Source organism: Bubalus bubalis, chromosome 6, assembly GCF_019923935.1.
Source record: "Bubalus bubalis isolate 160015118507 breed Murrah chromosome 6, NDDB_SH_1, whole genome shotgun sequence".
NCBI classification, from domain to species: Eukaryota; Metazoa; Chordata; class Mammalia; order Artiodactyla; family Bovidae; genus Bubalus; species Bubalus bubalis.
This window is the reverse complement of record NC_059162.1, coordinates 95379319-95392115: the sequence shown is the minus strand read 5'-3', so window position 1 is coordinate 95392115 and position 12797 is coordinate 95379319. Positions and strand designations below refer to the sequence as shown.

Genomic DNA, 12797 nt, shown 5'->3' with positions numbered 1-12797 from the left:
TTTACTTAAAGAAATGAAGTATTAGATGAAGAAATTGCTTCAACATTCTTTTGCTTCACTTTTAAGGGAAGAATCATCTTTCTTTTCAGATTCATATTACATAAAACAAAGTCTGAATGATGAGCAAAAATTCAGTGAGCCATAAAATAAGAAAAAGACAAATCAGATGATTTCCAATTGTTCTACAGTCATTTAAATCATGTAACTACAATAGGATTGCCTTGAAATGAATTAATTTAATTTCCATGTTCATAAACCAGCAGGCTGTGATTATGATTGTGTTAACACCACCCAAAGTTGCATCACAGGATGTTATGGCCACATGTGTAATTAAACACGATGAAATATATTTCAGATGGTAAACTCAAATAGGCAAAATATGAAGAATTATTCATTACTTACAGATATTATGATTAACAAACAAAGTAAATTTATCCTGACAGCTAGGAAAGGGAATTTTTTTTTCCTACTGAGAATATGGATGTATTGCTGGCTGTGTGCAAAAGAATGTGTGCAATAAAGCGATTACATCAATTAGCATATGCTAGAGTTAAGCTATTACCAGCTCCACTGGAGTGGTCCAGAATGTCCTGCCTTCATCACTGCAATTATTAAGAAAGTAAACTTACTAGTAGGATTATACATTAGATTTTCCTTGTATTTCCTGAATATTATTAGAGACAGATTTTAATGTTCAACAACATATTAGAACATTAGAAAATACAGTACAAAGAAACATATTTTATTATTGAAAAAAGACAAGAACAATGTATTTTGGTTTTGGTTTTTGGGTTATTCCTGAATTTAAGAAATCTTTTATTAGTTAAAGTATTTTTTCACAATTGTAAATAACTGCATATATTAACTACAACAAACAGTTTTTATCTAATTAAATGTAATAATAGAAAAGCTGAGGATGAAAATGTTTATGATGATAAATCAAATACAATGATGACTTAAAAAAAAATAAAAGCCCAACTTATACCTTATGAACAACAGTATTACCTTGCTCTGTTGGCATCCTTTGTCAGATCCCAAGCCCAGGTTATAAAATTTTGACTCAGATAAGAGACAATAGATTCAGCACAAAGCATTTGTGAGCAGAACACGTTGGTTAATACACTTTCATCATGGTGGAGGTAGATAGCAAGAAGCTTTCTCTGAAAAGAGGAGAAAAGATTGATGAATTAAAATATCCACTAATGTAACCTTTCTTGAATTTTGAAAGGCACTATCAGTCAATACAAACAACAAAGATAAAAATTAAATGTTATTCCCTAAGAGTATCTGACACCTGGAGCTCCTAAAGCATCTACTAATATGCATACATTTTGCTTCGGATGATTATACTCTGTCTTACAGACTGCTGTCACAGATTCCTGTTAACATGTGCAAGCCTATCTCAAGCATGAATCAAAATAGGATTGCATTTTCTTTAAAGGAAATGTAATTACAATTCTTCATATTTAGTACATACTTTATAAGTAAAGGAAAAATTAATTCTGAGCTATTCAACAATATAGAGAAAAAAATACCGATTAAGATTGAATGCCAAAATCTCCTCTTACATATTTTTTATGTTTTTAACCTGAACACTGAAGAGTCTCTTCTACTTGAAAGAAAAAAGTCTGAAATAACTTTGTTTTAGCTCCACAGATAATTTCAAAGTCCTTAATGTTTTCCCATGTCAAAGTCCTTACTTCAGAACATGTGATTGATATCTACTTGCTATTTGAAAGGATGATAGAAAAATGTTTACTTCACATGAGTTCTTTCTAGTTTATATTTCAGAAAATATCCAATGTAGTTTCTCATATAGAAAATTATTCTTTCCTTTTTGCCTGATAAAATTTGCTTTCAGGAAATGACATTTGCTCTTTTAAATGTACCCTCTGTCATAGCTAGATAATCAATAAAATAACTGATATTGAGCAATATAATTTGCAAATGTCAGCTTTAACCACAACAATGGTTGTTAAAGAACCTAAATTGTCCTTAACTAATTTTCTGGTGCTACCCTATAGAAGAGCTGAGTTTAAGAACAGCCAGTTACCAGGAAATGGAAAGGTAAAATATTATGATAAATACACAAACTAATCTGTGAAATTCTGGTGAAGGACAATTTCAAGGAAGCTTAGAGTCCTTCCCCTCATATTGAAAAAGAATGTGATGATGGAAAAAAAAAACTGCTGTGTAGTAAGATGAACAAAAGAATGGTTTTTATTATAACCCAGGGTTTTTATTTATTTAACCCATTCACAGAAGAAGGGTTCATGCTGATGAACATCTGATGCTTGGAATTATGTTGATAAACAATCCTAATACTAATAATAATCATTATTTTTCTTCAAAGGAAAATTTTGTACTAGATGAGGATAGCCAGAAGTAGATGCTTCCAAAATGAGTGTGTTAGTTACACACCCATTATCTACTTTAATCCCTAGAATAAACCTGTAAAATAGTATTCTTAACTTTATTAACCTATGAGGAAACTGAGCTTTAGAAACCTGACTTATCCTAAATTTCAAAACTAATAAGTAAGTATTTTATCTGGGATTGGAATCCAGACTAACTGACTCCAAGCCTAGTGTTCTTTCTTTGGTACTACAGAAGTAGCAAAGAACCCAACTACACTACACTCCAGGCTTAGAGAGCTTGTAGAGTATTAAGGCACCAGATGCTCACACATCAGTACTTTTGGAGCCTCAGAGACAGCATGTAATGTGAATAAGAGCAGAACTCCTGAGTATAAGTAGCTCCAACAGTAGCTGCTTCCAGGTGTCAATTTATTCATTCAACAAGTATTTGTTAAAATATTCTTTGTCTCAGGCTCAGCAGGAAGCAGTAGTGATGAAACATCGAACAAGAAAGGTTTAGGGTTTTTTCATCTATGTTGACACCTGCATATAATAGTAGCTAGTATCTAGGAAGTCTGTAATCAGATACATTGTGGGAGAGATATTTATCTGGAAGATTCCTACTCAATCTTTAAGGCTCAAAGTAAATGCCTCTATGAAGCCTTCCCTGATTCTCCAAGGCAGTGTCACGTGCTTCCTTTTTGGGCCTCTATCTCTTCTGTTATAATTGTTAACATGTTTCCCCTCTAAGCAAAGTCTCTTAAGGGTAAGGACAGGATCTCTTTCGGTCTTCTTTGCACCCCTAAGTTAGCACAGGTCTCAGCATATTTGAGGAAAGAAACAGGAATGCTGGTATGTATCAACGACAGCCCTCTGGCAAAAAAGACACCAAATGGTAGCCAAATCACTCTTAGTAAACGCATCTAGAAGCCTCCTGCTTTAAGGGTGGGAATGTGAACCCGGCAGCACTAACAAGTCCTCTTCATAGAAGCTCTCTAGCCCAACAGAGAGATGTCAATCTCTAATTCTGCTTGACTGTATCTCAGCAACTACATTTAAAGAGACGCTGGGAACAAGAGAGTCATCCATTTCTGAATCAGCATATTTTTAACCAAACAATAGCAATGGCTAAATCTTTAAAATGCTTATTTCTCTCAAGAACACGGCAATGGAACATTTAGACTTTGGGAAAGAGATTAGCAATTTACATTGCTATATCACTGATTTAATTTGAATGCTCTTCCAAAACAAACACACATATACTGAAGAGGCTACTAAGAAACCCAACATGGAGAGTTCCCTATAAGTGCAGCCGACCGTGTTGACTGAAACTAAACTTGGAAATCCAGGGCACTAATGCACAATATCAAGCAATAAAAAGCATCTCTTTGGCAATATTTAATTTAAAAAAAGAAGAAAGAGGCAGGCGAAGATCAGGCACTGTCTGTTTTGGAGGATCAACCATTCTGCATTTCAAAGCATTGGTCCCTGCAATATCCAGGTTACTGTGCTAGAATCTCGACTATTATATCGCAGTTGTGAGAGGGAGGGCAAAGATGTGTTTACTCAGTGATTAGGCCCTTAGAATAAGCCTCTAGCTCCTAGAGAGACAGCTCACCACTTATTCATTTGGACCAATTCACAAAGCCTAGGAAGATTAAACATCCATGCTGAGAAGACAAGCGAATGCAGACGGTGAAAAAGAAATAAAAATTCTTTAAAAACTCTAAGATGACTTCATTATTTTTCCACAAGGAAACTTTAGGAAAGTGTTTAGTTAGAGAAAAACCCACATTGACCTCTCTCTAAACCCTTAATCTTTCCTTTGTGGTGGCACTGCTTTGTGGTAAGCGACTGGCTCGCCTCGCCCCTCTTTTCACTGGAAGCTGAGAGAAAAAAGGCTCTGGAGAAACAGTTTTCGTTCCACGGACACAAACCCCTGACACTGTTAAACATGAGATGCCAGGAAAACACACTTAAAAAAAAAATCTTACTTTAAGCTCTAAACTGTGAGAAAGGAGATGATACAAAGAGTATCAGAGAAGGATCTTCAGGTTGGGGGTATTCCCATAGTAGCTTTCAAAAGAAAAACTGAAAAATCTTAAAATAATCTTTTCTCCCAAACATAATAACGCTTTCAACTTTCAACGAATTTTTTTTCTTTTGCTATTATGACAGTAAAAATAGGTAAAATGTTAAGACTTAATAATATGAAAATGCTACTAAATTTTGGTTACCTAAATCTCTGATTAAACTATAGGCACCTAAATGAAACCCCCCTAGACTCAGATTTCTGATTACTTTATTGACTCAACTAAACACAGGCCAAAACAGTGAGAACTGGGTTGAGCACATCAGAAAACTGCTTTTGTGAAGAAAGGGCATTTAGCACATAGAAAAAGCATAGGAAAATGTTTTGTTTTCCATTACTATAACCATTTTTCCCTTTGGCCCATTAATAATTCAGTTCAACAACATTTACAGAGTGCCTATGTGTTAGGCATTGAGAATATAAAGATGAATAAAACAAAGTTCCCTTGCTCTCTAAAAGCTGGGGGTCTGGAGGGGATGGCAAATGCGAAAAGCAAAAATTTAATTGCAGTGTTATATGAGAAGCAATAAGATCAGGGCATTTAAAGAACGTACATTTTATTTGTCCTTTCTAATTTGGCAGAGAAAGTCTAAGTCTGGTTGAGGAAAAAGGCAAGCAGCCTAGCTATATTCTCCTCAGACTCCCTCTTTGTGATCTAGGTTTTGGTAACACAGTTAAAGGAAAGCCTCCAAACATTAAAGTAACAGAAAAAACTGTGCTAAATCCAGTTTTGCCACTTAACAGCTGTGTGATTATGGGGGCAAGATGTAAAGATTGTGGATATAGTAGGTAAAATACCTATTTACAATGTGTGGCCCATAATAGGTCCCGAATAAAATGCAGCCGTTAGGTTCAAGATTCTGAAAATATCCATGCAAAATAAAGAATTTAAAGGCCATTTCAAGATAAATTATAGCCATAAAAATACAGCTTCTTCATTCTTCCTACTAGTGTTTGGAATGCTTAATCGTGTCCGCAATTTCAGGGCTTCACTAATCTTCATATTCAAATCCAGGTGCTAAGGTACTAAGTTGACCCTTAGAAAATGCCAGGGTGACAGCAACCAATGTGACCTGGCCCTGAGCTACAGTAGCTATTGTATTTAGACACTCAGCATCACCGAACTACAGAACATTAGGGCTGGAAGAAATGAGCTGTCTATGTCTCAAAATAAGCCAGGCACAGAGCAGACACTCATAAAATATTTGCTGATGGACTGAAAAGAAAGTTGTCTAGTTTCTTTTTAGGTACCAGAATATCCATAATTTGTGTGTTCAATGATTTTAAAGTTGATATGACAAATAATTTCTAGAAATGGTATTTCATAGCTTTTTCAGTATAAGAATTAAAATAAAAATAATTATCTTTGTGTAAATTGGGACCCAATTTTATTTCTCTATTTTCAGTTTCCCTTCTCCTTTTATATCATCGCCATAATAGTCAGAATCATCACTCTTCTTTTAAGTCTGGGGGTGGTTTACTGATACAAGCCACTGATAAAATGATACAACAGGAAACACTCTTTTATATTTTACCTAGATTGATCAATTATTAACATTTTGCCATATTTGCTCAATCATTCTTTTCATGTTTCTGTCCCTGAAACATTTAAAGCTGCACATATCATGACACTGCCACTCTACTTCAGTGTCTGTCTCCTAAGAAATAAGGATATTCCCTTACACAATCATTATTTCTTTACTCACATCTAAGACATTTAATATTGTTTACAATATTTACAACTTAATATTGTCCAATTATCTAATACAGAGTCCATATTCAAATTTCTCCAGTACCTCAAAATGACCTTTGCAGCTATCTTATTTATTGTTTTAAATATAGGCTCTAATTAGTTCACGGCCAGTTCTAATTAGTTCATCCAGTTCACTGCCCACTTCCACAATCTTGTTCCTATATATGGCTATTCATAGATCCAGCCAGCATTCAACCAAGACTCAAGCACATAGTAAGAACTTTGGCACAGCAACATGAAGCTACATTGTCTGGAAACAAATTCCTGCTGTGCCACCTCCCAGCTCTGTGACGTTGGGAAAGCTATTTCTCTTTTCTGTGCCTTGGGTGACACATAGCTTTGGAAGTCCAACACTCTTAGATGGGAGTGGTGACATGACTACTATATAGAAGGGGTCCTTGGGTCTAGGCATGAACAACAGACAGGCTGCTTCTTTATGAAGGTGATATTTGAGCTGAAATTTAACTTTAGGTGATAGTGGAAAAAAGGAAGTGGAAAAGGATAGTGGAAAAAAGGAAATGAAGAGTGGAAAAGGCCCTGTGATGTCAATGGCCTGATGTATTCAAAGGACTCCAAGCTAGTAATTTTGAAGAGTAAAGAATCAGAGTGCAGACTGATTTTGGAGCGAATTGTGACACTCTGTCTTTTTTTTTTTTTGCTCCTAAAACTGAGTTCAGGGACCAACTGATAGCAACCAACTAGAGAAGTTCCAAAAGAAAATAGCCACCTAGTGAAGATGAAGAGATGCTAGGATGGTATCTTTTCCCTCTTACTTCCTAAAGCAGATGTTGGAATGGCACTCTTGAAGACACAATATATGTCTGAGATGTCTTTGAGTCTCACACTGGGAGATTGCTCATGTGAAAGTTATAAGTTAAACAAACAAACAAACAAACCAAAAAGCCTAAAGCAAAATTAAACTCTCTTTGTAAAATAATATAACAAGTGTTCACTGGGTACAGAGCTTTATCAGTTTGCATTGTTCAAACTGTATTACTCAGGTCATAAAATATCTTTGAGAAAGATAAACATGTGTCTAAAGTTCTTATGAATAAGGAAATTGGAAGCCTGGGACTTCCCTGGTGGTCCAGCGGTTATGAATCTGCCTTCCAATGCTGGGGACACAGGTTTGACTCCTGGTCAGGGAATTAAGATCCCACAAGCCGTAGGGTGACTAAACCCACGAACCATAACTAGACAGCCAGTGTGCTGAAACTAAGAGCTGAACAGTGTGCTGAAAGTAAGAACTAACAGTCAGAAATAAATAAATAACTGTTAAAAAAATAAACTGGAAGCTCAATTGATTGGCTGTTACAGCAAACTGTTTTTACTTTTCTTTTCTGTGAAATATTTACTTATATTGCTTGCCCCTGCTGGGTCACTGTCCTCTTTTAATTGATCTTTAGAGTTCTTGATGGGGCTTCCTGTTCTTCATAAGTGTATATGCTAGAGAAATTAAGTTCCCAATACTTCTAATAAAGATACTAGGCAGGCCCTGCTTAACATCAGAGATACTTTGATTTTCTTAATATAGTTATTTATAAAAGACTGTAAATGACAAGGCAAATATAAAACCAACAGATTCTATTGAAATGCTTCAGAGGAAAGAAAGGTCAGAACACATTAGTGTAGGTCTATGACAAAAGCAGTATTATTCTCTGTTTTGTTAGGCACTCCAAGAAGGGTGTGGGAGAAACAGGATACTAGAAGATACACATGTATAAAAAGGTATACAAAAGCTAAGAGGCTGTGAAACGCAGGAGTCAAAAAGTTTGTAAACTACACTGTGCTATTATTGTACTATGATTTTCTAACCATTGCCTGATACTCCACAATTACACATATACAAACATACACAGTTGCTCAGTCTCTGCCACCAATTTTTCCCTTTCCATCCATTCTATTGATACAAACTGCCACCACAATACTTATTTCTTTGACAGTGTCACCCTCTTCTTCAGCACTTTCAAAAGCTAACTACTACCTCACAATAACAATAGTCTTTAGCTGGTATTCACGGATTTCCATGTTGAAACCCCAGTCTACTTCTCTATTTCAGTCTGATTTCTTACTGCTCCTTTACATGTACCAATTATGTAGGCCAATTCATCTTCCCTAGTATGTGCATCTGAATAACTTGGTTACTGTGAAGGTAAGGATTCATTATTCCAAGGTGGGTTAATTGCCAAGGTACTTTAATCTCCATTTCAGAGAAAATATTGGCTTATATAGTCAGTTTCAGGTTCCAGGTTCAAATCCAAATTTGCCTGATTTATTCAATGTCCATCTACTAAAACAAACAATCTTAAAGACGTTTCACAAACATTTTGAAGATGTTTTACTTATATTAATTTCTTGTTAACCTTGTGAGGTATGCACTATAATACAAATTTTTAAGTTGATGCTCAGAGAGATTGAGTAACCTAATTTTAATAGCACATGGCAAGTAAATGGGGGCTCAGAATTAAATATAAGAATTCCCATTATTTCTCTTTCTACGGTAGAAAGAGAAATCAGACTGAAATAGAGAAGTAGACTGGGGTTTCAACATGGAAATCCTCTTTATATTTAAATGAAAATGTTTAAGATTAGATATGGAACAAACTTCTTAAATTTACGAATGGAATACTTAAGAGATGCAATTTAGCTTTTTATCCTTTACTAATAGGTAGTATGAGTAACAGATACTTTCTAGGGACAGGGAGGGCTCCTTAAGAGAAATGATACAAATATGACTAAAGCCCACTAATAAAAATCAGCCTTGCTTTTCATATTTTAATAAATTTTACCTACACAGCTTTTTGAATATGGTTATATGGCTCTCAAAAAATGGTGAACAGCAATAAATTGAGAAGAATACTTCACACAGCAGCATATCTTAAAACTAATTTTAACTAATTTAAAAAATAATTTTATTATAAACATTAAAGATTTTTACAATTTTAATTAGGTAGATCTGATAACTCAGAGAATTAGAGGCCAATTCTAGATAAGCTAACTATATACTGTTTAGTGGAAATATCTAATTACAGAATAGCATATTTCGTATGGCTGCACTTCTATAAAACCCAGCAACATTTTTACTGATGTATATGTTTGGAGACTTTTCTTTTTTAAACCACATTTAAAAGTGCTTATTTTCAGGTTTAGGATTATGAGGTAACTTAATTTGCTACTTTAAATGTATCTGTATTCTTTTCTTTTAACAAACATTTCATTTATATGAAAACATACTTCAAAAATTATACTAGCATCATAGTTCTTATCTCATACATGTGCCAGATGCTATCCTAGCTGTCATAAAAAATTACTCTAAAGACACTGTCTGCCTTTAAGGAATTTAAATTGAAAAGAAAACAAAGACATGATGAACAAACTGCATATTTTCCAAAGCACAAATTGGTCTGTTTGGCTGATTTTTCTGGATGAGAGAGTGCTAGAAACTTATCAATTGCAGTTCTGGCTTCAGATTTGATTAGTGCTTATTTCTTTTTAAAAAACACTGACCAGGGATGGTATTTAGGTTCTTAACTTGAGGAAGTAGAAACAGCACTACCTTGTTGCTTAGCTGCTCAGTCGTGTGCGAATCTGCAACCCCATGGACTGTAGCCTGTCAGGCTCCTCTGTCCATGGGATTCTCCAAACAAGAATTCTGGAGTGGGTTGTCATTTCCTTGTCCAGCACTACTTTAAAATGGGCCAATTTTTAAAATGAGTGAAATAAAACCTGATAATGAACAAAGTACTGTTAGAGCAAAGCATTCATTTTAGAGCTATAAATGCTCAAATGGGTTCTCAAAATTCCTTTATGGAACTGTTCTTAAAGTTAAGAACAGTTTTTTTTTATTATTTTTTTACTCATGTACTGCATAAAAAAATCAGTTTTGGTATTTTTCAGATTATTTTCCATTGCAGGTCATTATAAGATACTGACTATAGTTTCCTATGCTATACAGTAAACTTTATTGCTTGTTGTGTATCTATTTTCTGCGACCCATGGACTATACAGTCCATGGAATTCTCCAGGTCAGAAGAATACTAGGGTGGGTAGCCTTTCCCTTCCCCAGTGGATCTTCCCAACCCAGGAATCGAACCAGGGTCTCCTACATTGCAGGCAGATTCTTTACCAACTGAGCTATCAGGGAAGCATTTATGAGGAGATCCCACTTAATCCTCAAAACAACCATATAAAGTAAATACATATTATCATCAACCCTTCTTTTTTCTAGATTAGAAACAGGCTCATTACTTGTTTGGGAACACAGAGTTACTAAGTGGGAAATCAAGAATTAAAGCACTGGTTTCCTTAATTTATGTGTAATATTTGGAAACAGCACTGGGTCTGAAGTGAAGATCTAACGAAGTATAACAAGATTACTGCTATCAAAGCCCAGTCTCCCAAAGGGCGGCTGGGAAAGGAACAATCTTTCACCTGGGACATAAGCCCTGGCACTGGGATTTTTACTGCTGTTGATTTTTAGTCACTTACAAATGTCTAATCATTCTCTGGGGGGCTTTTTGTTGTGAAGAGATCTCAGGGACAGCAGAACTGAGAAAGAAATTTCTTTAGGGGAAAAAGTCCCAGGGAATCATGGGTGTGGCTGGTGGTAACTTCTGCAACTGTAATTAAGGAGGCAAACCACTGGCTCTTCCTTATCTATAGATAAAATGTAAGCTTCATTCAACAAATATTTTTTAAACACCAGGTAATGCTAGAGCATCACAGACCCCTCTATGCTCCTGTTGATGTTCTTAGCCTCATCATACCAGGCAATCCAACTCTCTGTCTTGCATTGTTTCGCTCTCTGTCTTATTTTTTTGGTTGTACCTTCCCTGGTAACTCAGATGGTAAAGAATCCACCTGCAATGCAGAAGACCCAAGTTCGATCCCTGGGTCAGGAAGATCCCCTGGACAAAGGAACGACAACCCAACTCCAGTATTCTTGCCTGAAGGATTCCACAAACAAAGGACCCTGTTGGGCTACAGTCCATGGGGTCACAAGCAGACGGACACGACTGAGCAACTTCCACCCTCAATTACAATCTTCTGGTATTTCCTTATGACCTTCTTTCTGTTTAGAATTCTATTTGCCTGTTTTATTTATCTTACAAGATTTAGGTCAGAAGTACCTCCTCTAGAAATCTCCCTGAACTTCTAAGGTCGATGAAGTACCTCTCCTCTTTGCTCCTATAGCATTTTACATTTATAGCATTTTACAGATCTATTTATATATTGTTTTATCTTCCTTACTAGGGCTTCCCAGGTGGTGCTAGTGGTAAATAACCTGCCTCCAATGCTGGAGATATATAAGAGATGCAGGTTCAATCCCTGGGTCAAGAAGGTCCCCTGGAGGAGGGCATGGCAACCCACTCCAGTATTCTTGCCTGGAGAATCCCAAGTACAGAGGAGCCTGGAAGGCTATAGTCCATAGGGTTGCAAAGAGTCGGACATGACTGAAGTGACTTAGCATACCTCTTCCCTACTAGACTGTGGACACGTCAAGGACAGGACACGTTAAGGACAGGTCCTTAAACAGGCATACAATAAATATTTATGGCCTTCAATTCAATCAACATCCCTAACAGTTAAGGGCAAAGAAGAGATCATAAAACCGATTAATCCATTATCAGAAGTCACAACTTTCCACAATATACTTAAACACAAGAACTTAGAATACCTGTTTCACTGCAGTTGGAGCTCTGCTTTGAACAATATTGTAAATTTCTCATGAAAAAGGCAGAAAGAACGTGAGTACCCTCACCAAGTGCTCCCAAATGAAATCAGTTTGAAGCAGTTTTCATTAAGATGGATTGAATGTGTATCGTGAGAAACACTTTATCAAATGTAGTGTTTTACTTAGTGATTAACTATATACCAGTTGATGAAGCTCCCCAAATCCTTTGTAATCCCACCACTCCAATAAACATTTAATGAGTATATAAGTTCAAAAAGCCTAGCAGAGGATTTAAACCTTCAATCTTGTTTTTATTTACTCTTCGAACTCAATTTCTCACTTCAAGTGAAGATTGCTGGTGCTCAAGGCTCATCTGTTGCCCTGGTAAAATTAATGTGTCTCCCACAGTTTAAATTAAACATGTGATGTTTAAGATGAAAGAAATTTAGTAACAATCCCACAGTATCGGTCAAACTTGTCTTAAAATGTTTGAACATAATAGGAAAACTCTTTTCTTAAAAATGATTCGTTCAGAAGTTTTTAAAAAAATATCAAAAACAATTTCTTTTAACTTTCAAATGTGCAGTCTGAAAGAAGAGATGAGTTTGATAACTGAATACAGTAGTTTAGCAGTTAGCACTGAAAAGCTTCTCAAAGTAAGATGGTATAGTATAAAATACACTTTTATATGTTCAATCAAAAGAACATCTGCACTTTTACTTGGCCTCTACTGCTTACCCTTGATTTGCCTTTGGTTAAGTAATGTAGCTTTTCTGAGCTTCCTCATCTCTACAATTGGAATACTGATATTATGTATCCCTATCTCACTGGTTTGTTGTGGGGTTGAAATGAGATATGTATGCATAGGAAAAAGCTTCACAAGCCATAGTACACCATTAAACCTAAAGCAGTAGTACTATT

At 35.6% G+C, this 12797-nt stretch overlaps 1 protein-coding gene across 4 annotated transcripts in view; it reads right to left on the bottom strand.

Moving 5' to 3' along the window:
- FAF1 (Fas associated factor 1) overlaps window positions 1-12797 on the bottom strand; it is a 513649-nt gene that overhangs the window by 131417 nt on the left and 369435 nt on the right. For all 4 annotated transcript variants that reach the window (XM_044945026.2, XM_044945027.2, XM_025289476.2 and 1 more), the window contains one exon: window positions 1006-1160. In XM_044945026.2, coding sequence (XP_044800961.1) covers window positions 1006-1160 — 155 coding nt within the window. The remainder of the gene's footprint in view (window positions 1-1005; window positions 1161-12797) is intronic.